Genomic DNA, 24,457 nt, shown 5'->3' on the forward strand with positions numbered 1-24,457 from the left:
GAGTCCTCCAGATCAGAGGCAGTAGGGATGACCAGGGATGTTCTCTGTTTAGTGAGTCCTCCAGATCAGAGGCAGTAGGGATGACCAGGGATGTTCTCTGTTTAGTGAGTCCTCCAGATCAGAGGCAGTAGGGATGACCAGGGATGTTCTCTGTTTAGTGAGTCCTCCAGATCAGAGGCAGTAGGGATGACCAGGGATGTTCTCTGTTTAGTGAGTCCTCCAGATCAGAGGCAGTAGGGATGACCAGGGATGTTCTCTGTTTAGTGAGTCCTCCAGATCAGAGGCAGTAGGGATGACCAGGGATGTTCTCTGTTTAGTGAGTCCTCCAGATCAGAGGCAGTAGGGATGCCCAGGGATGTTCTCTGTTTAGTGAGTCCTCCAGATCAGAGGCAGTGGGGATGACCAGGGATGTTCTCTGTTTAGTGAGTCCTCCAGATCAGAGGCAGTAGGGATGACCAGGGATTTTCTCTTGATAAGTGTGTGAATTGGACCATTTTCCTGTCCTTCTAAGCATTCACAATGTAACGAGTACTTTTAGGTGTCAGGGAAAATGTATGGAGTAAAAAGTATTTTCATGAGGAATGTAGTGAAGTAATAGTTGTCAAAAATAATAAAGTACAGATACCCCCTAAAAATTGTACTTATTTTTAATCAAATATTACGATTTGACTTTGTGAATTAGAGCAAAACTGTTGGAATCATGGAAATATAATGACTAATCTATAGTTAGATTATAATAGTGGGCACTTTGAATACTTTGAATACTGTGTTTGAGATGACAATGAATGAAAATGCCAGGGAGGAGTTATTGTGACAGGGTAGGAACTAAAGTGTTGGTACGTGTTTCCTAGGGGACCCTATAAGCTTTGGCTACATTGCATGTTTTCTCTTAGCTACTTCATGTAGCTAACATATTCTTGTTTTGCATATTCCTCTTTGATTTAGAAGATACTGTTGCACAAACAACATGCTGATTTAGGTCTACACCATCACTGCTATTATCAGGCTGTATTAGCTAGCTACGCTTGCTCCTACTCAGTACATTTATTAGCTAGCTATTAGCATTAGCGGCTAACAATTAGTGTCTGTCATGGAAATATTTAGTCAATCATATTTCTCAAATACCGGAGCCTGTGAGTTCAAATATCAATCAAGTTTCAATCAAGTTTATTTTATATAGCCCTTCGTACATCAGCTAATATCTCGAAGTGCTGTACAGAGACCCAGCCTAAAACCCCAAACAGCTAGAATGCAGGTGTAGAAGAATAGACTTTTATTATGTTGTAATACAAGCCGAGCTGGTTCATGAAAACAACTAACTTTAGGGTTAGTACAGTAACTCTTAACTCTTAATGTCTCATCCCCTCTGGCATTTAGCCAACGTTATCTTATTGCCTTGCACTCATTTTAGTTATGTTTCATATTAGGGGCATGGAAACTGTAGAGCCACAGCAACAGTTCAAAAATACAGACATGTTCTCGACTAAGACGGGTGCATGTAGGACCATAGCAACGGTCCGTCGTACTTTACAGAAATAACATGTCTTCCTTCTCCTCTCTTCTTCGCTCCTCTGAAAGGAACACACATGTTCTGGAAATGTCCCAAGAGGTGTAACCATAGCAACAGTACATATTAAGCCATAACACCGTTACAGGAATAACCAGTCGTGTCCACACCCCAGACGGGTGCATGTCTAATGGTGTCTAATGACCCAGAGCACCCATCTTACTAGTTCTCCTGCAATTAGTAATTAACACACATGGTCTAGAAAAGTCTCACGAGATTTATGTCAACTTGCTAAGAAAGGACAAACTAGCTGTTTGCTGATGTATGAAACACAAACGAATAGTGTAATTATAGGACGCTAGTGGATTTATATTACGAAGCAAAGTGATAACAGCATGGTTGTCATCAACATTATTTCATGTGCTGCTTTGACCAGACTGAACGTCTCGTGGTCGAGGAACAACAAATGTGTTCCTTGAGTGACAGGGGGGCGGGACTAGGTCTGTGTGGAAAGTGGCACGGAGAGAAAGAGCAAGAGAGATGACTCAAGTAGCGAAGTAAACTATAAAAAATGTACTTTACACATTGAACAAAACCAAACATTCAAATACCGGTATAGAAGGTAAAGTAAAAACTCAAACCGGTCCCTGCGTCAATACCGGTAAATAATACGGTATACCGCCCAGCCCTATTTAGTAAAAGACCAAGTCCATATTATGGCAAGAACAGCTCAAATAAGCAAAGAGAAACGACAGGCCATCATTATTTTAAGACATGAAGGTCAGTCAATCTGGAAAATGTAAAGAACTTTGAAAGTTTCTTCAAGTGCAGTCGCAAAAACCATCAAGCCCTATGATGAAACTGGTTCTCATGAGGACCGCCACAGGAATGGAAGACCCAGAGTTACCTCTGCTGCAGAGGATAAGTTCATTAGAGTTACCAGCCTCAGACTGCACCCCAAATAAATGCTTCACAGAGTTCAAGTAACAGACACATCTCAACATCAACTGTTCAGAGGAGACTGTGTGAATCAGGCCTTCATGGTCGAAGTGCTGAAAAGAAACCACTACTAAAGGACACCAATAAGAAGAAGAGACTTGCTTGGGCCAAGAAACACGAGCAATGGACATTAGACCTGTGGTAATGTGTCCTTTGGTCTGATGAGTCCAAATTTGAGATTTTTGGTTCCAACCGCCGTGTCTTTGTGAGATGCAGAGTAGGTGAACAGATGATCTCTGCATGTGTGGTTCCCACCATGAAGCATGGAGGAGGAGGTGTGATGTTGTGGGGAGCTTTGCTGGTGACACTGTCAGTGATTTATTTAGAATTCAAGGCACACTTCACCAGCATGGTTACCAAAGCATTTCCGCAGCAATACACCATCCCATCTGGTTTGGGCTTAGTCCCACTATCATTTGTTTTTCAACAGGACAATGACCCAAAACACACCTCCAGGCTGTGTAAGGGCTATTTGACCAAGAAGGAGAGTGATGTAGTGCTGCATCAGATGACCTGGCCTCCACAATCACCTGACCTCAACCCAATTGAGATGGTTTGGGATGAGCTGGACCGTACAGTGAAGGAAAAGCAGCCAACAAGTGCTCCGCATGTGTGGGAACGCCTTCACAACTGCATTCCAGGTGCAGGTTCCAGGTGAAGCTGGTTGACAGAATGCCAAGAGTGTGCAAAGCTGTCATGGCAAAGGTTGGCTACTTGGAAGAATTTGACACTTTTGGTTACTACATGATTCCATGTCTGTTTTGTCTTCACTATTATTCTACAATGTATTAAAAAAAGTACAACTAAAGAAAAAATATTGAATGAGTAGGTGTCCAAACTTCTGACTAGTACTGTATATACAATTTTTTACATTTCCATTTTGGAGACAGAGGTTAGTTTTAAATAAGAATGTTTTTCTTACCTGACTTGTCTAGTTAAGTAAAGGTCACGTTGTAAAGGTCACGTTTTCCTAAACCCTGAGGGTTTCGTTGGTCTTGGAATAGAAACACCATATTATTAAGCTACATCTCTTAATCAATCCCATATACTATATTCTTACAAAAATGGTTTTCAATTCTCTTGTACAGCCAATATAGAAAACTATCAAGTGCTCCTCAAAGGTGCCCTCTGGTGGTCTAACATTAACATTACAGCATTAATGGTAACGATGGCTGACAATTAGATAACGTGCGTAGAATTCTGCGGCGGGCCGGAAGGTGTGCTGCAGTATGATGTAACTTTTACAGGAAGAACCAGGAAGAACCACTGTAGGTGTCACATTTTGTGCGTATGGAACATTTCTGGGGTCTTTTATTTCAGCTCATGAAACAAAACTTACACACACTGAACAAAACACAATGTGTGTGGGGGGGGGGGGGGGGGGGGGGGAAAATATTAGAGTGTACAAAACATTAGGAACACCTTATCTTTTTTTCCCCCCCACATCCTATTTCTTGGAATGGCGGCCTGCAATACATCTAGGGGAAACACTGGGTGGGCGGGTTGGAGTCGGTCCTCTCTGCCGTCTATATATGAATCTTTAGCAGAAACTCTAGAGACCTTTTATTTATTGAACTAGGCAAGTCAGTTAGGAACAAATTGTCATTTACTATTTACCACGAAGGTCTCGTAACGTCATCAGAAAGGTTCAGTGGGGGAAGGAGTAGTATTCTGTCATCGTCATGTTACAGGGGGAGCTGGTGCGCCAGATGAAGCAGGATGGTACCCCTGATGTTGACGTCCTTAAAGCTGTGGCTGAACTGAAAGCCAGGAAGAGAACTCTGGAAACGAAGGTGAGCTCTGTTAAAGTATAGCCCACTACACTACAGTATGCCAGAATCACACCAGATACTTTTATCTTTCCAGTAACTGTACAATCGGTCGTCTTTTAAAAGCTGAAATCAGGTAGGTGTGCCTTAGATCTGTAGGGTTGTGTCTTCTCTAACTGTTAATCACCACACGACGGTTTCCATTTCAGGAACTGTCTCTGCAGCCCAAAGACGACATTGTTGACAGAGCCAAGATGGAAGATACGTTGAAGAGGAGATTCTTCTACGACCAGGCCTTCGCTATCTATGGAGGTGAGATCTATGTAACACCTAGTTATACACCTAGTTATACACCTAGTTATACACCTAGTTTATACACCTAGTATATGCACCTAGTATATACACCTAGTATATACACCTAGTATATACACCTAGTTATACACCTGGTTATACACCTGGTTACACACCTGGTTATACACCTAGTTATACACCTAGTTATACACCTAGTTATACACCTGGTTACACACCTGGTTATACACCTAGTATATACACCTAGTATATACACCTAGTTATACACCTGGTTACACACCTGGTTATACACCTAGTTATACACCTGGTTACACACCTAGTTATACACCTGGTATATACACCTGGTTATACATCTAGTTATACACCTAGTTATACACCTGGTTACACACCTGGTTATACATCTAGTTATACACCTGGTATATACACCTGGTTATACATCTAGTTATACACCTAGTTACACACCTGGTTACACACCTGGTTATACACCTAGTATATACACCTAGTTATACACCTAGTTATACACCTAGTTATACACCTAGTTATACACCTGGTATATACACCTGGTTATACACCTAGTATATACACCTAGTTATACACCTGGTTATACACCTAGTATATACACCTAGTATATACACCTAGTATATACACCTAGTATATACACCTGGTTATACACCTGGTTACACACCTGGTTACACACCTGGTTATACACCTAGTTATATACCTAGTTATACACCTGGTTATACACCTGGTTATACACCTAGTATATACACCTGGTTATACACCTGGTTATACACCTGGTTATACACCTGGTTATACACCTGGTTACACACCTGGTTATACACCTAGTATATACACCTGGTTATACACCTGGTTATACACCTGGTTATACACCTAGTATATACACCTGGTTATAAACCTGGTTATACACCTAGTATATACACCTGGTTATACACCTGGTTACACACCTGGTTACACACCTGGTTACACACCTGGTTATACACCTAGTTATATACCTAGTTATACACCTGGTATATACACCTGGTATATACACCTGGTTATACACCTAGTTATACACCTGGTTATACACCTAGTATATACACCTAGTATATACACCTAGTATATACACCTAGTATATACACCTGGTTACACACCTGGTTACACACCTGGTTACACACCTGGTTATACACCTAGTATATACACCTAGTTACACACCTGGTTACACACCTGGTTATACACCTAGTTATACACCTGGTTACACACCTAGTTATACACCTGGTATATACACCTGGTTATACATCTAGTTATACACCTAGTTATACACCTGGTTACACATCTAGTTATACACCTGGTATATACACCTGGTTATACATCTAGTTATACACCTAGTTACACACCTGGTTACACACCTGGTTACACACCTGGTTATACACCTAGTATATACACCTAGTTATACACCTAGTTATACACCTAGTTATACACCTGGTATATACACCTCGGTCTGTAATGTTCCCTCTACAGGTGTGAGTGGTCTGTAATGTTCCCTCTACAGGTGTGAGTGGTCTGTAATGTTCCCTCTACAGGTGTGAGCGGTCTGTAATGTCCCCTCTACAGGTGTGAGGGGTCTGTAATGTCCCCTCTACAGGTGTGAGTGGTCTGTAATGTCCCCTCTACAGGTGTGAGCGGTCTGTAATGTCCCCTCTACAGGTGTGAGTGGTCTGTAATGTCCCCTCTACAGGTGTGAGCGGTCTGTAATGTCCCCTCTACAGGTGTGAGTGGTCTGTAATGTCCCCTCTACAGGTGTGAGTGGTCTGTAATGTCCCCTCTACAGGTGTGAGTGGTCTGTAATGTCCCCTCTACATGTGTGAGTGGTCTGTAATGTCCCCTCTACAGGTGTGAGTGGTCTGTAATGTCCCCTCTACAGGTGTGAGCGGTCTGTAATGTCCCCTCTACAGGTGTGAGCGGTCTGTAATGTCCCCTCTACAGGTGTGAGTGGTCTGTAATGTCCCCTCTACAGGTGTGAGTGGTCTGTAATGTCCCCTCTACAGGTGTGAGTGGTCTGTAATGTCCCCTCTACAGGTGTGAGTGGTCTGTAATGTCCCCTCTACAGGTGTGAGTGGTCTGTAATGTCCCCTCTACAGGTGTGAGTGGTCTGTAATGTCCCCTCTACAGGTGTGAGTGGTCTGTAATGTCCCCTCTACAGGTGTGAGTGGTCTGTAATGTCCCCTCTACAGGTGTGAGTGGTCTGTAATGTCCACTCTACAGGTGTGAGCGGTCTGTAATGTCCCCTCTACAGGTGTGAGCGGTCTGTATTGTCCCCTCTACAGCTGTGAGTGGTCTGTAATGTCCCCTCTACAGGTGTGAGTGGTCTGTAATGTCCCCTCTACAAGTGTGAGTGGTCTGTAATGTCCCCTCTACAGGTGTGAGTGGTCTGTAATGTCCCCTCTACAGGTGTGAGCGGTCTGTAATGTCCCCTCTACAGGTGTGAGCGGTCTGTAATGTCCCCTCTACAGGTGTGAGCGGTCTGTAATGTCCCCTCTACAGGTGTGAGCGGTCTGTAATGTCCCCTCTACAGGTGTGAGCGGTCTGTAATGTTCCCTCTACAGGTGTGAGTGGTCTGTAATGTCCCCTCTACAGGTGTGAGTGGTCTGTAATGTCCCCTCTACAGGTGTGAGTGGTCTGTAATGTCCCCTCTACAGGTGTGAGTGGTCTGTAATGTCCCCTCTACAGGTGTGAGTGGTCTGTAATGTCCCCTCTACAGGTGTGAGTGGTCTGTCATGTCCCCTCTACAGGTGTGAGCGGTCTGTAATGTCCCCTCTACAGGTGTGAGCGGTCTGTAATGTCCCCTCTACAGGTGTGAGTGGTCTGTAATGTCCCCTCTACAGGTGTGAGTGGTCTGTAATGTCCCCTCTACAGGTGTGAGCGGTCTGTAATGTCCCCTCTACAGGTGTGAGTGGTCTGTAATGTCCCCTCTACAGGTGTGAGCGGTCTGTAATGTCCCCTCTACAGGTGTGAGTGGTCTGTAATGTCCCCTCTACAGGTGTGAGCGGTCTGTAATGTCCCCTCTACAGGTGTGAGTGGTCTGTAATGTCCCCTCTACAGGTGTGAGTGGTCTGTAATGTCCCCTCTACAGGTGTGAGTGGTCTGTAATGTCCCCTCTACAGGTGTGAGCGGTCTGTCATGTCCCCTCTACAGGTGTGAGCGGTCTGTAATGTCCCCTCTACAGGTGTGAGCGGTCTGTAATGTCCCCTCTACAGGTGTGAGCGGTCTGTAATGTCCCCTCTACAGGTGTGAGTGGTCTGTAATGTCCCCTCTACAGGTGTGAGTGGTCTGTAATGTCCCCTCTACAGGTGTGAGTGGTCTGTAATGTCCCCTCTACAGGTGTGAGTGGTCTGTAATGTCCCCTCTACAGGTGTGAGTGGTCTGTAATGTCCCCTCTACAGGTGTGAGTGGTCTGTAATGTCCCCTCTACAGGTGTGAGTGGTCTGTAATGTCCCCTCTACAGGTGTGAGTGGTCTGTAATGTCCCCTCTACAGGTGTGAGTGGTCTGTAATGTCCCCTCTACAGGTGTGAGTGGTCTGTAATGTCCCCTCTACAGGTGTGAGCGGTCTGTAATGTCCCCTCTACAGCTGTGAGCGGTCTGTAATGTCCCCTCTACAGGTGTGAGTGGTCTGTAATGTCCCCTCTACAGGTGTGAGTGGTCTGTAATGTCCCCTCTACAGGTGTGAGTGGTCTGTAATGTCCCCTCTACAGGTGTGAGTGGTCTGTAATGTCCCCTCTACAGGTGTGAGTGGTCTGTAATGTCCCCTCTACAGGTGTGAGTGGTCTGTAATGTCCCCTCTACAGGTGTGAGCGGTCTGTAATGTTCCCTCTACAGGTGTGAGTGGTCTGTAATGTCCCCTCTACAGGTGTGAGCGGTCTGTAATGTCCCCTCTACAGGTGTGAGCGGTCTGTAATGTCCCCTCTACAGGTGTGAGTGGTCTGTAATGTCCCCTCTACAGGTGTGAGTGGTCTGTAATGTCCCCTCTACAGGTGTGAGCGGTCTGTAATGTCCCCTCTACAGGTGTGAGCGGTCTGTAATGTCCCCTCTACAGGTGTGAGTGGTCTGTAATGTCCCCTCTACAGGTGTGAGCGGTCTGTAATGTCCCCTCTACAGGTGTGAGCGGTCTGTAATGTCCCCTCTACAGGTGTGAGCGGTCTGTAATGTCCCCTCTACAGGTGTGAGCGGTCTGTAATGTCCCCTCTACAGGTGTGAGCGGTCTGTAATGTCCCCTCTACAGGTGTGAGCGGTCTGTAATGTCCCCTCTACAGGTGTGAGCGGTCTGTAATGTCCCCTCTACAGGTGTGAGCGGTCTGTAATGTCCCCTCTACAGGTGTGAGTGGTCTGTAATGTCCCCTCTACAGGTGTGAGCGGTCTGTAATGTCCCCTCTACAGGTGTGAGCGGTCTGTAATGTCCCCTCTACAGGTGTGAGTGGTCTGTAATGTTCCCTCTACAGGTGTGAGTGGTCTGTAATGTCCCCTCTACAGGTGTGAGTGGTCTGTATTGTCCCCTCTACAGGTGTGAGCGGGCTGTATGACTTTGGCCCTGTGGGCTGTGCCCTGAAGAACAACATCTTACAGGCCTGGAGGCAGCACTTCATCCAGGAGGAGCAGATCCTGGAGATAGACTGCACCATGCTCACCCCGGAGACCGTTCTCAAGTGGGTCCTGACGCTACACTGCAACGAGCCTAACTTGACTAACATAGAGAGCTAATAGAAAGGGAGGGACTGTAGGATCCAATGTCCATCAGACTTCTGTTACTATGGACATGTAGAGTTGGAGTCCTGATTTAGTGGTATGTGGTTAGATATCTGTATAGGAAGGGGGTGCCTGGTGGTTCCTACAGACAGACAGACAGACAGACAGGGGGTGCCTGGTGGTTCCTAGAGACAGACAGACAGACAGACAGGGGGTGCCTGGTGGTTCCTACAGACAGACAGACAGACAGACAGGGGGTGCCTGGTTAGTCCTACAGACAGACAGACAGACAGACAGACAGGGGGTTCCTGGTGGTTCCTACAGACAGACAGACAGACAGACAGACAGACAGGGGGTGCCTGGTTAGTCCTACAGACAGACAGACAGACAGACAGGGGGTGCCTGGTGGTTCCTAGAGACAGACAGACAGACAGACAGACAGGGGGTTCCTGGTGGTTCCTAGAGACAGACAGACAGACAGACAGGGGGTGCCTGGTGGTTCCTAGAGACAGACAGACAGACAGACAGGGGGTGCCTGGTGGTTCCTAGAGACAGACAGACAGACAGACAGGGGGTTCCTGGTGGTTCCTAGAGACAGACAGACAGACAGACAGACAGGGGGTGCCTGGTGGTTCCTAGAGACAGACAGACAGACAGACAGACAGACAGGAGGTGCCTGGTGGTTCCTAGAGACAGACAGACAGACAGACAGACAGGGGGTTCCTGGTGGTTCCTAGAGACAGACAGACAGACAGACAGGGGGTGCCTGGTGGTTCCTAGAGACAGACAGACAGACAGACAGGGGGTGCCTGGTGGTTCCTAGAGACAGACAGACAGACAGACAGGGGGTTCCTGGTGGTTCCTAGAGACAGACAGACAGACAGACAGGGGGTTCCTGGTGGTTCCTAGAGACAGACAGACAGACAGACAGACAGGAGGTGCCTGGTGGTTCCTAGAGACAGACAGACAGACAGACAGGGGGTTCCTGGTGGTTCCTAGAGACAGACAGACAGACAGACAGGGGGTTCCTGGTGGTTCCTAGAGACAGACAGACAGACAGGGGGTGCCTGGTGGTTCCTAGAGACAGACAGACAGACAGACAGACAGACAGGGGGTTCCTGGTGGTTCCTAGAGACAGACAGACAGACAGACAGACAGACAGGGGGTGCCTGGTGGTTCCTAGAGACAGACAGACAGACAGACAGACAGACAGGGGGTGCCTGGTGGTTCCTAGAGACAGACAGACAGACAGGGGGTTCCTGGTTAGTCCTAGAGACAGACAGACAGACAGGGGGTTCCTGGTGGTTCCTAGAGACAGACAGACAGACAGGGGGTTCCTGGTGGTTCCTAGAGACAGACAGACAGACAGGGGGTTCCTGGTGGTTCCTAGAGACAGACAGACAGACAGACAGGGGGTTCCTGGTGGTTCCTAGAGACAGACAGACAGACAGACAGACAGGCGGTGCCTGGTGGTTCCTAGAGACAGACAGACAGACAGACAGGGGGTTCCTGGTGGTTCCTAGAGACAGACAGACAGACAGACAGGGGGTGCCTGGTGGTTCCTAGAGACAGACAGACAGACAGACAGGGGGTGCCTGGTGGTTCCTAGAGACAGACAGACAGACAGACAGGGGGTTCCTGGTGGTTCCTAGAGACAGACAGACAGACAGACAGGGGGTTCCTGGTGGTTCCTAGAGACAGACAGACAGACAGACAGGGGGTGCCTGGTGGTTCCTAGAGACAGACAGACAGACAGACAGACAGACAGGAGGTGCCTGGTGGTTCCTAGAGACAGACAGACAGACAGGGGGTTCCTGGTGGTTCCTAGAGACAGACAGACAGACAGGGGGTTCCTGGTGGTTCCTAGAGACAGACAGACAGACAGGGGGTGCCTGGTGGTTCCTAGAGACAGACAGACAGACAGACAGACAGGGGGTTCCTGGTGGTTCCTAGAGACAGACAGACAGACAGACAGACAGACAGGGGGTGCCTGGTGGTTCCTAGAGACAGACAGACAGACAGACAGACAGACAGACAGGGGGTGCCTGGTGGTTCCTAGAGACAGACAGACAGACAGGGGGTTCCTGGTTAGTCCTAGAGACAGACAGACAGACAGGGGGTTCCTGGTGGTTCCTAGAGACAGACAGACAGACAGGGGGTTCCTGGTGGTTCCTAGAGACAGACAGACAGACAGGGGGTTCCTGGTGGTTCCTAGAGACAGACAGACAGACAGACAGGGGGTTCCTGGTGGTTCCTAGAGACAGACAGACAGACAGGGGGTTCCTGGTGGTTCCTAGAGACAGACAGACAGACAGGGGGTTCCTGGTGGTTCCTAGAGACAGACAGACAGACAGACAGGGGGTTCCTGGTGGTTCCTAGAGACAGACAGACAGACAGACAGACAGACAGGCGGTGCCTGGTGGTTCCTAGAGACAGACAGACAGACAGGGGGTTCCTGGTGGTTCCTAGAGACAGACAGACAGACAGACGGGGTGCCTGGTGGTTCCTAGAGACAGACAGACAGACAGACAGACAGACAGACAGACGGGGTGCCTGGTGGTTCCTAGAGACAGACAGACAGACAGACAGACAGACGGGGTGCCTGGTGGTTCCTACAGACAGACAGACAGACAGACAGACAGACAGACGGGGTACCTGGTGGTTCCTAGAGACAGACAGACAGACAGACAGACAGGGGGTGCCTGGTGGTTCCTAGAGACAGACAGACAGACAGACGGGGGGTTCCTGGTGGTTCCTAGAGACAGACAGACAGACAGGGGGTTCCTGGTGGTTCCTAGAGACAGACAGACAGACAGACAGACGGGGGGTGCCTGGTTGTTCCTAGAGACAGACAGACAGACAGACAGACAGGGGGTGCCTGGTTGTTCCTAGAGACAGACAGACAGACAGACAGACAGGGGGTGCCTGGTTGTTCCTAGAGACAGACAGACAGACAGACAGGGGGTTCCTGGTGGTTCCTAGAGACAGACAGACAGACAGACAGACAGGGGGTTCCTGGTGGTTCCTAGAGACAGACAGGCAGACAGGGGGTTCCTGGTGGTTCCTAGAGACAGACAGACAGACAGACAGACAGACAGGGGGTGCCTGGTGGTTCCTAGAGACAGACAGACAGACAGGGGGTGCTTGGTGGTTCCTAGAGACAGACAGACAGACAGACAGACAGGAGGTGCCTGGTGGTTCCTAGAGACAGACAGACAGACAGACAGGGGGTGCCTGGTGGTTCCTAGAGACAGACAGACAGACAGACAGGGGGTTCCTGGTTAGTCCTAGAGACAGACAGACAGACAGACAGACAGACAGGGGGTGCCTGGTGGTTCCTAGAGACAGACAGACAGACAGACAGGGGGTGCCTGGTGGTTCCTAGAGACAGACAGACAGACAGGGGGTTCCTGGTGGTTCCTAGAGACAGACAGACAGACAGGGGGTTCCTGGTTAGTCCTAGAGACAGACAGACAGACAGGGGGTTCCTGGTGGTTCCTAGAGACAGACAGACAGACAGACAGACAGGGGGTGCCTGGTGGTTCCTAGAGACAGACAGACAGACAGGGGGTTCCTGGTGGTTCCTAGAGACAGACAGACAGGGGGTTCCTGGTGGTTCCTAGAGACAGACAGACAGACAGACAGACAGGGGGTGCCTGGTGGTTCCTAGAGACAGACAGACAGACAGGGGGTGCCTGGTTAGTCCTAGAGACAGACAGACAGACAGACAGGAGGTTCCTAGAGACAGACAGACGGACAGGGAGTGACTGCTCTGTTCCAATCAGAATATTTGGGTATAATGTGCTATTATGTCTACAGGACGTCTGGACACGTGGACAAGTTTGCGGACTACATGGTGAAAGACGTGAAGAACGGAGAGTGTTTCAGGGCAGACCACCTCCTCAAAGGTTAGTCTTTACCCTTGACATGGTTTGAAAACCAGAAATGCCCTATTCACTGGTATTTACCCCAACTTACCCCAACCTCCACATCAATACAATTGAGCCCTGACATTACAGTAGTCAAACAAGGCCTGTCAGTACTGTTGTCCCTCTTCATCAGTTGGCTGAGGCCTGTCAGTACTGTTGTCTCTGCATCAGTTGGCTGAGGCCTGTCAGTACTGTTGTCCCTCTTCATCAGTTGGCTGAGGTCTGTCAGTACTGTTGTCCCTCTTCATCAGTTGGCTGAGGCCTGTCAGTACTGTTGTCCCTCTACATCAGTTGGCTGAGGCCTGTCAGTACTGTTGTCTCTCTGTATCAGTTGGCTGAGGCCTGTCAGTACTGTTGTCTCTCTGCATCAGTTGGCTGAGGCCTGTCAGTACTGTTGTCTCTCTGCATCAGTTGGCTGAGGCCTGTCAGTACTGTTGTTCCTCTTCATCAGTTGGCTGAGGCCTGTCAGTACTGTTGTCTCTCTTCATCAGTTGGCTGAGGCCTGTCAGTACTGTTGTTCCTCTTCATCAGTTGGCTGAGGCCTGTCAGTACTGTTGTTCCTCTTCATCAGTTGGCTGAGGCCTGTCAGTACTGTTGTCTCTGTATCAGTTGGCTGAGGCCTGTCAGTACTGTTGTCTCTCTGCATCAGTTGGCTGAGGCCTGTCAGTACTGTTGTTCCTCTTCATCAGTTGGCTGAGGCCTGTCAGTACTGTTGTCCCTCTTCATCAGTTGGCTGAGGTCTGTCAGTACTGTTGTCCCTCTGCATCAGTTGGCTGAGGCCTGTCAGTACTGTTGTTCCTCTTCATCAGTTGGCTGAGGCCTGTCAGTACTGTTGTCCCTCTGCATCAGTTGGCTGAGGTCTGTCAGTACTGTTGTCCCTCTACATCAGTTGGCTGAGGTCTGTCAGTACTGTTGTCCCTCTTCATCAGTTGGCTGAGGCCTGTCAGTACTGTTGTCTCTGCATCAGTTGGCTGAGGCCTGTCAGTACTGTTGTCCCTCTTCATCAGTTGGCTGAGGCCTGTCAGTACTGTTGTCTCTGCATCAGTTGGCTGAGGCCTGTCAGTACTGTTGTCTCTGCATCAGTTGGCTGAGGCCTGTCAGTACTGTTGTCTCTGCATCAGTTGGCTGAGGTCTGTCAGTACTGTTGTCTCTGCATCAGTTGGCTGAGGCCTGTCAGTACTGTTGTCTCTGCATCAGTTGGCTGAGGCCTGTCAGTACTGTTGTCTCTGCATCAGTTGGCTGAGGCCTGTCAGTACTCTGCTCCACACATCACAACTGCTGCTACCAGACTGTTATTATATTGTTCAGTTTCTCCACTGTCCCCTCTTCCCCAAAACGTGTCAATATTGGACTATAAATGGTTCCTTCCTGTATTATACTAAAACAGGTATTCTATTCTACTGAGGTTTTACTTTGTTGCTATTCTTATATTTTATGTCTTATTGTTGATATTGTGGAGAAGGAACCTGCAGTCAGCATTTGGTTGGACGGTGTGTACCATGTGTATCCTGTACATACGACTAGTCCGACTTGTCTTTGTCTGAAACCACAACGTGTCCCAGTAGATATATGACTGTGTTTCCTCTGTTCAGCTCATCTCCAGAAGCTGATGTCGGACAAGAAGTGTCCTGCAAAGAACAAGGCAGAGATGGAGGAAGTCGTCACTCAGGTGAGGAAGTGGCGGACGTTGGTTTAGAGACATAGATATAGACTTTCAGCGATCCCAGAATGCAATAAAACGGAGCTCAAAGTTATTGTTTCTGTCGACACGTGACCTGACGGTGTTTTCGTGGGTCTCCAGATGGACAACTACACCCAGCAGGAGTTGACGGACCTCTTTGTGAAATACAGTGTCAAGTCCCCCACCACAGGAAATGACGTTTCGGCCCCTCATCTCTTCAACCTGATGTTCCAGACGTCTATCGGACCGGGGGGAAACATGACGGGGTAATGACGTCATTACTCGCTCTGTACCCGGGTGTTGGTTCTACAGGGTGGGATGTACTGTAGGGTTTCCAATGCTGCCATTGGTAGTTTGCTGTCCCTTTTAGTTCCAATTACCTCACTAGTTGTGGACCAGTACCGGTGTTATACTGAGTGTGTCTGGCTGTGTTGTGGACCAGAACCGGTGTTTTACTGAGTGTGTCTGACTGTGTTGTGGACCAGTACCGGTGTTATACTGAGTGTGTCTGACTGTGTTGTGGACCAGAACCGGTGTTTTACTGAGTGTGTCTGGCTGTGTTGTGGACCAGAACCGGTGTTTTACTGAGTGTGTCTGACTGTGTTGTGGACCAGTACCGGTGTTATACTGAGTGTGTCTGACTGTGTTGTGGACCAGAACCGGTGTTTTACTGAGTGTGTCTGACTGTGTTGTGGACCAGTACCGGTGTTATACTGAGTGTGTCTGACTGTGTTGTGGACCAGAACCGGTGTTGTACTGACTGTGTTGTGGACCAGTACCGGTGTTATACTGACTGTGTTGTGGACCAGTACCGGTGTTATACTGACTGTGTTGTGGACCAGAACCGGTGTTTTACTGAGTGTGTCTGGCTGTGTTGTGGACCAGTACCGGTGTTTTACTGACTGTGTTGTGGACCAGAACCGGTGTTTTACTGAGTGTGTCTGACTGTGTTGTGGACCAGAACCGGTGTTTTACTGACTGTGTCTGACTGTGTTGTGGACCAGTACCGGTGTTTTACTGACTGTGTTGTGGACCAGAACCGGTGTTTTACTGAGTGTGTCTGACTGTGTTGTGGACCAGAACCGGTGTTATACTGACTGTGTTGTGGACCAGAACCGGTGTTATACTGTGTTGTGGACCAGTACCGGTGTTATACTGTGTTGTGGACCAGTACCGGTGTTGTACTGACTGTGTTGTGGACCAGAACCGGTGTTATACTGTGTTGTGGACCAGAACCGGTGTTGTACTGACTGTGTTGTGGACCAGTACCGGTGTTATACTGACTGTGTTGTGGACCAGAACCGGTGTTTTACTGAGTGTGTTGTGGACCAGTACCGGTGTTATACTGACTGTGTTGTGGACCAGAACCGGTGTTTTACTGAGTGTGTTGTGGACCAGAACCGGTGTTTTACTGAGTGTGTTGTGGACCAGAACCGGTGTTGTACTGACTGTGTTGTGGACCAGAACCGGTGTTGTACTGACTGTGTTGTGGACCAGAACCGGTGTTGTACTGACTGTGTTGTGGACCAGAACCGGTGTTGTACTGACTGTGTTGTGGACCAGAACCGGTGTTTTACTGAGTGTGTTGTGGACCAGAACCGGTGTTATACTGACTGTGTTGTGGACCAGAACCGGTGTTATACTGAGTGTGTTGTGGACCAGAACCGGTGTTTTACTGACTGTGTTGTGGACCAGAACCGGTGTTATACTGACTGTGTTGTGGACCAGAACCGGTGTTATACTGACTGTGTTGTGGACCAGTACCGGTGTTATACTGTGTTGTGGACCAGTACCGGTGTTATACTGACTGTGTTGTGGACCAGAACCGGTGTTGTACTGACTGTGTTGTGGACCAGTACCGGTGTTATACTGTGTTGTGGACCAGAACCGGTGTTGTACTGACTGTGTTGTGGACCAGAACCGGTGTACTGACTGTGTTGTGGACCAGTACCGGTGTTATACTGTGTTGTGGACCAGTACCGGTGTTATACTGTGTTGTGGACCAGAACCGGTGTTGTACTGACTGTGTTGTGGACCAGTACCGGTGTTATACTGTGTTGTGGACCAGTACCGGTGTTATACTGTGTTGTGGACCAGAACCGGTGTTTTACTGACTGTGTTGTGGACCAGTACCGGTGTTATACTGTGTTGTGGACCAGTACCGGTGTTATACTGTGTTGTGGACCAGTACCGGTGTTATACTGACTGTGTTGTGGACCAGAACCGGTGTTATACTGAGTGTGTTGTGGACCAGAACCGGTGTTATACTGACTGTGTTGTGGACCAGAACCGGTGTTATACTGACTGTGTTGTGGACCAGTACCGGTGTTATACTGTGTCTGTGTTGTGGACCAGAACCGGTGTTATACTGACTGTGTTGTGGACCAGAACCGGTGTTATACTGACTGTGGACCAGAACCGGTGTTATACTGACTGTGGACCAGAACCGGTGTTGTACTGACTGTGGACCAGAACCGGTGTTATACTGACTGTGTTGTGGACCAGAACCGGTGTTATACTGTGTCTGTGTTCTGCAGTTACTTGAGGCCTGAAACTGCTCAGGGAATCTTCCTGAACTTCAAGCGTCTGTTGGAATTCAACCAGGGGAAGCTTCCCTTCGCTGCTGCTCAGATCGGCAACTCCTTCAGGAACGAGATCTCACCTCGCTCAGGACTCATCCGTGTCAGGTGAGTTTCTACCTGACAGTCTGTGGTGTTAGTTTCTACCTGTCAGTCAGTCTGTGGTGTTAGTTTCTACCTGTCGGTCTGTGGTGTTAGTTTCTACCTGTCAGTCTGTGGTGTTAGTTTCTACCTGACGGTCTGTGGTGTTAGTTTCTACCTGTCAGTCTGTGGTGTTAGTTTCTACCTGACGGTCTGTGGTGTTAGTTTCTACCTGTCAGTCTGTGGTGTTAGTTTCTACCTGTCAGTCAGTCTGTGGTGTTAGTTTCTACCTGTCAGTCAGTCTGTGGTGTTAGTCTCTACCTGTCAGTCAGTCTGTGGTGTTAGTTTCTACCTGTCAGTCTGTGGTGTTAGTTTCTACCTGACAGTCTGTGGTGTTAGTTTCTACCTGTCAGTCTGTGGTGTTAGTTTCTACCAGTCAGTCTGTGGTGTTAGTTTCTACCTGTCAGTCTGTGGTGTTAGTTTCTACCTGACAGTCTGTGGTGTTAGTTTCTACCTGTCAGTCTGTGGTGTTAGTTTCTACCTGTCAGTCTGTGGTGTTAGTTTCTACCTGTCAGTCTGTGGTGTTAGTTTCTACCTGTCAGTCTGTGGTGTTAGTTTCTACCTGTCAGTCTGTGGTGTTAGTTTCTACCTGTCAGTCTGTGGTGTTAGTTTCTACCTGTCAGTCAGTCTGTGGTGTTAGTCTCTACCTGTCAGTCTGTGGTGTTAGTTTCTACCTGTCAGTCTGTGGTGTTAGTTTCTACCTGTCAGTCAGTCTGTGGTGTTAGTTTCTACCTGTCAGTCAGTCTGTGGTGTTAGTTTCTACCTGTCAGTCAGTCTGTGGTGTTAGTCTCTACCTGTCAGTCTGTGGTGTTAGTTTCTACCTGTCAGTCTGTGGTGTTAGTTTCTACCTGTCAGTCAGTCTGTGGTGTTAGTTTCTACCTGTCAGTCAGTCTGTGGTGTTAGTTTCTACCTGTCAGTCAGTCTGTGGTGTTAGTCTCTACCTGTCAGTCAGTCTGTGGTGTTAGTTTCTACCTGTCAGTCAGTCTGTGGTGTTAGTCTCTACCTGTCAGTCTGTGGTGTTAGTTTCTACCTGTCAGTCTGTGGTGTTAGTTTCTACCTGTCAGTCAGTCTGTGGTGTTAGTTTCTACCTGTCAGTCTGTGGTGTTAGTTTCTACCAGTCAGTCTGTGGTGTTAGTTTCTACCTGTCAGTCTGTGGTGTTAGTTTCTACCTGTCAGTCAGTCTGTGGTGTTAGTTTCTACCTGTCAGTCAGTGGTGTTAGTTTCTACCTGTCAGTCTGTGGTGTTAGTCTCTACCTGTCAGTCTGTGGTGTTAGTTTCTACCTGTCAGTCTGTGGTGTTAGTTTCTACCTGTCAGTCTGTGGTGTTAGTTTCTACCTGTCAGTCTGTGGTGTTAGTTTCTACCTGTCAGTCTGTGGTGTTAGTTTCTACCTGTCAGTCTGTGGTGTTAGTTTCTACCTGTCAGTCTGTGGTGTTAGTTTCTACCTGTCAGTCAGTCTGTGGTGTTAGTCTCTACCTGTCAGTCTGTGGTGTTAGTTTCTACCTGTCAGTCTGTGGTGTTAGTTTCTACCTGTCAGTCTGTGGTGTTAGTTTCTACCTGTCAGTCAGTCTGTGGTGTTAGTTTCTACCTGTCAGTCTGTGGTGTTAGTTTCTACCTGACAGTCAGTCTGTGGTGTTAGTTTCTACCTGACAGTCAGTCTGTGGTGTTAGTTTCTACCTGACAGTCAGTCTGTGGTGTTAGTTTCTACCTGTCGGTCAGTCTGTGGTGTTAGTTTCTACCTGTCAGTCTGTGGTGTTAGTTTATACCTGTCAGTCAGTCTGTGGTGTTAGTTTCTACCTGTCAGTCTGTGGTGTTAGTTTCTACCTGTCAGTCTGTGGTGTTAGTTTCTACCTGTCAGTCTGTGGTGTTAGTTTATACCTGTCAGTCAGTCTGTGGTGTTAGTTTCTACCTGTCAGTCAGTCTGTGGTGTTAGTTTCTACCTGTCAGTCTGTGGTGTTAGTTTCTACCTGTCAGTCTGTGGTGTTAGTTTCTACCTGTCAGTCTGTGGTGTTAGTTTCTACCTGTCAGTCTGTGGTGTTAGTTTCTACCTGTCAGTCTGTGGTGTTAGTTTCTACCTGACAGTCAGTGGTGTTAGTTTCTACCTGACAGTCAGTCTGTGGTGTTAGTTTCTACCTGACAGTCAGTCTGTGGTGTTAGTTTCTACCTGACAGTCAGTCTGTGGTGTTAGTTTCTACCTGACAGTCAGTCTGTGGTGTTAGTTTCTACCTGACAGTCAGTATGTGGTGTTAGTTTCTACCTGACAGTCAGTCTGTGGTGTTAGTTTCTACCTGACAGTCAGTCTGTGGTGTTAGTTTCTACCTGTCAGTCAGTCTGTGGTGTTAGTTTCTACCTGTCAGTCAGTCTGTGGTGTTAGTTTCTACCTGTCAGTCAGTCTGTGGTGTTAGTTTCTACCTGTCAGTCTGTGGTGTTAGTTTCTACCTGTCAGTCTGTGGTGTTAGTTTCTACCTGTCAGTCTGTGGTGTTAGTTTCTACCTGTCAGTCTGTGGTGTTAGTTTCTACCTGTCAGTCAGTCTGTGGTGTTAGTTTCTACCTGTCAGTCAGTCTGTGGTGTTAGTCTCTACCTGTCAGTCAGTCTGTGGTGTTAGTCTCTACCTGTCAGTCTGTGGTGTTAGTCTCTACCTGTCAGTCTGTGGTGTTAGTTTCTACCTGTCAGTCTGTGGTGTTAGTTTCTACCTGTCAGTCTGTGGTGTTAGTTTCTACCTGTCAGTCAGTCTGTGGTGTTAGTTTCTACCTGTCAGTCTGTGGTGTTAGTTTCTACCTGTCAGTCAGTCTGTGGTGTTAGAGGGTCTGTTGAGATAGTAATGGTTGTCCTGGTGCATCCAGAGAGTTCACCATGGCTGAGATTGAGCACTTTGTGGACCCGACTGAGAAGTTCCACCCCAAGTTCCCCAACGTGGCTGACCTGGAGATCATCCTGTACTCCTCCAAGGCCCAGACCAGCGGCCAGTCTGCTCACGTCATGAGGCTGGGCGATGCTGTGGAGCAGGTAGGATGCTATAGCAGTAGCTTCAGTAAGGAAGTAACCAATACCAGAGTCATATTGATAACTTTGTCTCTCTCAGGGGGTGATCAATAACTCCGTCCTGGGATATTTCATCGGGAGAATCTACCTCTACCTCACTAAAGTGGGTGTGGCCAAAGACAAGCTTCGCTTCCGTCAGCACATGGACAACGAGATGGCCCACTACGCCTGTGACTGCTGGGACGCAGAGACCAAAACATCCTATGTAAGTCCTCCATGACCCCTAACCTCTAACCTTAACCCACTGACTGCTGGGACGCAGAGACCAAAACATCCTCCATGACCCCTAACCTCTAACCTTACCCCACTGACTGCTGGGACGCAGAGACCAAATCATCCTCCATGACCCCTAACCTCTAACCTTACCCCACTGACTGCTGGGACGCAGAGACCAAAACATCCTACGTAAGTCCCACCCTCCACTGCTAGCCGTGTCTACACTTTGAAGTAGTTATCTGTGTTCCTCCTGCTTCCTGCAGGGCTGGATCGAGATAGTGTTCAGCCCATAATAAACCCGTGTTCCTCCTGCTTCCTGCAGGGCTGGATCGAGATAGTGTTCAGCCCATAATAAACCCTGTGTTCCTCCTGCTTCCTGCAGGGCTGGATCGAGATAGTGTTCAGCCCATAATAAACCCTGTGTTCCTCCTGCTTCCTGCAGGGCTGGATCGAGATAGTGTTCAGCCCATAATAAACCCTGTGTTCCTCCTGCTTCCTGCAGGGCTGGATCGAGATAGTGTTCAGCCCATAATAAACCCTGTGATCCTCCTGCTTCCTGCAGGGCTGGATCGAGATAGTGCTCAGCCCATAATAACCCCGTGTTCCTCCTGCTTCCTGCAGGGCTGGATCGAGATAGTGTTCAGCCCATAATTACCCCGTGTTCCTCCTGCTTCCTGCAGGGCTGGATCGAGATAGTGTTCAGCCCATAATAACCCCGTGTTCCTCCTGCTTCCTGAAAGGCTGGATCGAGATAGTGTTCAGCCCATAATTACCCCGTGTTCCTCCTGCTTCCTGCAGGGCTGGATCGAGATAGTGTTCAGCCCATAATAAACTCGTGTTCCTCCTGCTTCCTGCAGGGCTGGATCGAGATAGTGTTCAGCCCATAATAAACCCGTGTTCCTCCTGCTTCCTGCAGGGCTGGATCGAGATAGTGTTCAGCCCATAATAAACCCGTGTTCCTCCTGCTTCCTGCAGGGCTGGATCGAGATAGTGTTCAGCCCATAATAAACCCGTGTTCCTCCTGCTTCCTGCAGGGCTGGATCGAGATAGTGTTCAGCCCATAATAAACCTGTGTTCCTCCTGCTTCCTGCAGGGCTGGATCGAGATAGTGTTCAGCCCATAATAAACCCGTGTTCCTCCTGCTTCCTGCAGGGCTGGATCGAGATAGTGCTCAGCCCATAATAACCCTGTGTTCCTCCTGCTTCCTGCAGGGCTGGATCGAGATAGTGGGCTGTGCCGACCGCTCCTGTTTCGACCTGCTGTGCCACGCCCGGGCTACCAAGGTCCCTCTAGTGGCCGAGAAGCCTCTTAAAGAACCCAAAGTAGTAGATATCGTCCAGTTTGAGCCCAATAAGGGAGCCATCGGGAAAGCCTATAAGAAGGACGCCAAACTAGCGATGGAGTACCTAGCTGTCTGTGACGAGTGTTTCATCACTGAACAGGAGATGCTACTCAACAGCAGCGGGTGAGTAGTGAAGGTCCATATGTGACAGAATCGATAGATGTTATACTTTAACCTCCGTAATGCTCAACCTAATGGCCACCTTCCCCCCAGGGAGTTCACCATAGAGACGGAGGGAAAGACTTTTAAACTCACCAAGGACATGGTCAGTGTGAAGCGCTTTCAGAAGACCCTGCATGGTGAGGACAACCTAGACATCTTCTAGAGGAGGTTGTTGAATGACGTCCTCTTTCTACTGGATGGAAGACATGCAGGAAGACTGTACTTTGTGTAACTGATTCCCGAATGTGTTTTTGCTTCACTACAGTGGAGGAGGTGGTCCCTAATGTCATCGAACCCTCCTTTGGCATCGGTAGAGTCATGTACTCCATCTTCGAGCACACATTCCAAGTCCGAGAGGGAGACGAACAGAGAACGGTAAGGGAGGCATCAGATGTTACAACCACTGACTGGGCTGTTAGAACTTAGTTCTTCAATGGTGTTTTTTCCAGTGTAATAATGGTTTTGTCTCTGTCTCCAGTTCTTTAATGGTTTTTTTCCAGTGTAATAATGGTTTTGTCTCCGTCTCCAGTTCTTCAGCTTCCCTGCCACTGTAGCTCCGTATAAATGCTCCGTCCTTCCTTTGAGCCAAAACCAGGAATTTGTGCCTTTTGTTAAGGAACTCTGTAAGTCCTCCTTCCACGCTCCGTTTCTGTTTAAAACAAGACTATCTCAGAACAAACGTTGAACAGTTCAGTGTCAGATTCTACATACGTTATTTAACTAACATGTACGGTCTCCCCCCCCCCACCCTTTCCCCTCCCTCCCTCCCTGCAGCCGAAGCGATGACCAAACAGGGCGTGTCCCACAAGGTGGACGACTCGTCAGGATCCATTGGGAGGCGCTACGCCAGGACAGACGAGATCGGAGTGGCGTTCGGCATCACCATCGACTTTGACACGGTGAACAAGACGCCCCACACCGCCACTCTGAGGGACCGCGACTCCATGAGGCAGATCAGGGCCGAGGTACGCCGTCTTTGCTTCATACATGTCAACGTACCGCTCTGTACTACAAGTGATTAACGGAAAGGGAAAGTTAATGAACTGGCTTGACTGTTTTCCGTTACCTCTCCAGGTTAGTGAGTTGCCAGGAATCATCCGTGATCTGGCAAACGGTGTCATGACGTGGGCCGAGGTGGAAAGCAAGTACCCTGTCTTTGAGGGACAGGAGACCAGCAAGAAGGACACGGCCGAGGAATGAACTTAATCTTACTCCGTATGTCTGTCAAGTCACTCCTATGAAACGCCCACAGACATTTTTACATTTCTGCATCCATAGGGACGATTTTACTGCAACTGTAATTAGGGAAGCAGTCAGTCCTCACCGTGTCCTAACACACACCTGCAACCACTGAAATTAAACTTCAAAATAAATCTAATATAATCATTGTACCGAACAATTATAAATAGGGTGACAGAGTAATAATTTGTCCATGTTCTGGTAAATATTCACCTGTGTACTGGAATCTGCTCAGAGTTGGAGAGAGAGGCGGGGGGGAAAGAGGGGGATGGGGTGGAGAGAAAGAGGGGGATGGGGTGGAGAGAAAGAGGGGGATGGGGTGGAGAGAAAGAGGGGGATGGGGTGGAGAGAAAGAGGGGGATGGGGTGGAGAGAAAGAGGGGGATGGGGTGGAGAGAAAGAGGGGGATGGGGTGGAGAAGGGAGGAGGGAGAGAGCGTGAGGGGGGAAGGGATCTCAGCCTGGTATAAAAAGGGAAATGTGTTCAGGTAGTCTTGTGTGGGAAGAGAGGCTTCCAGTTTCAGGACTGAATAAATGGAAAACATCTCTGGTTCAATAAAGTGAGCCTGCTCTTACTGGAACCAGCCTGTGTCTGTGTCAATGACTGGAAAATAACATTTATGCTGCCCTACATTAGACCAGGCCCCTAGCCTGCATTACTTTAGACCAGGCCCCTAGCATCACTACTTTAGACCAGGCCCATAGCATCACTACTTTAGACCAGGCCCCTAGCATCACTACTTTAGACCAGGCCCCTAGCCTCACTACTTTAGACCAGGCCCCTAGCCTGCATTACTTTAGACCAGG

The 24,457-nt window shown here is 48.5% G+C and overlaps 1 protein-coding gene across 1 annotated transcript in view; it reads left to right on the plus strand.

The window, feature by feature from the left end:
• Positions 1-23,662, plus strand: part of gars1 (glycyl-tRNA synthetase 1) — a 39,569-nt gene extending 15,907 nt beyond the window's left edge. Inside the window, exons 2-16 of the mRNA XM_055882227.1 lie at positions 4,198-4,299; positions 4,485-4,587; positions 9,141-9,282; positions 13,142-13,230; positions 14,844-14,920; positions 15,053-15,198; positions 17,470-17,619; positions 20,495-20,657; positions 20,734-20,898; positions 22,121-22,374; positions 22,465-22,550; positions 22,679-22,788; positions 22,943-23,036; positions 23,188-23,378; positions 23,488-23,662. Coding sequence (XP_055738202.1) covers positions 4,198-4,299; positions 4,485-4,587; positions 9,141-9,282; positions 13,142-13,230; positions 14,844-14,920; positions 15,053-15,198; positions 17,470-17,619; positions 20,495-20,657; positions 20,734-20,898; positions 22,121-22,374; positions 22,465-22,550; positions 22,679-22,788; positions 22,943-23,036; positions 23,188-23,378; positions 23,488-23,613 — 1,998 coding nt within the window. The 3' untranslated portion in view covers positions 23,614-23,662. The remainder of the gene's footprint in view (positions 1-4,197; positions 4,300-4,484; positions 4,588-9,140; positions 9,283-13,141; positions 13,231-14,843; positions 14,921-15,052; positions 15,199-17,469; positions 17,620-20,494; positions 20,658-20,733; positions 20,899-22,120; positions 22,375-22,464; positions 22,551-22,678; positions 22,789-22,942; positions 23,037-23,187; positions 23,379-23,487) is intronic.
• The last annotated feature ends 795 nt before the right edge of the window (positions 23,663-24,457 follow it).

The sequence above is a fragment of the Salvelinus fontinalis genome, chromosome 25, assembly GCF_029448725.1.
Source record: "Salvelinus fontinalis isolate EN_2023a chromosome 25, ASM2944872v1, whole genome shotgun sequence".
Lineage (NCBI taxonomy): Eukaryota > Metazoa > Chordata > Actinopteri > Salmoniformes > Salmonidae > Salvelinus > Salvelinus fontinalis.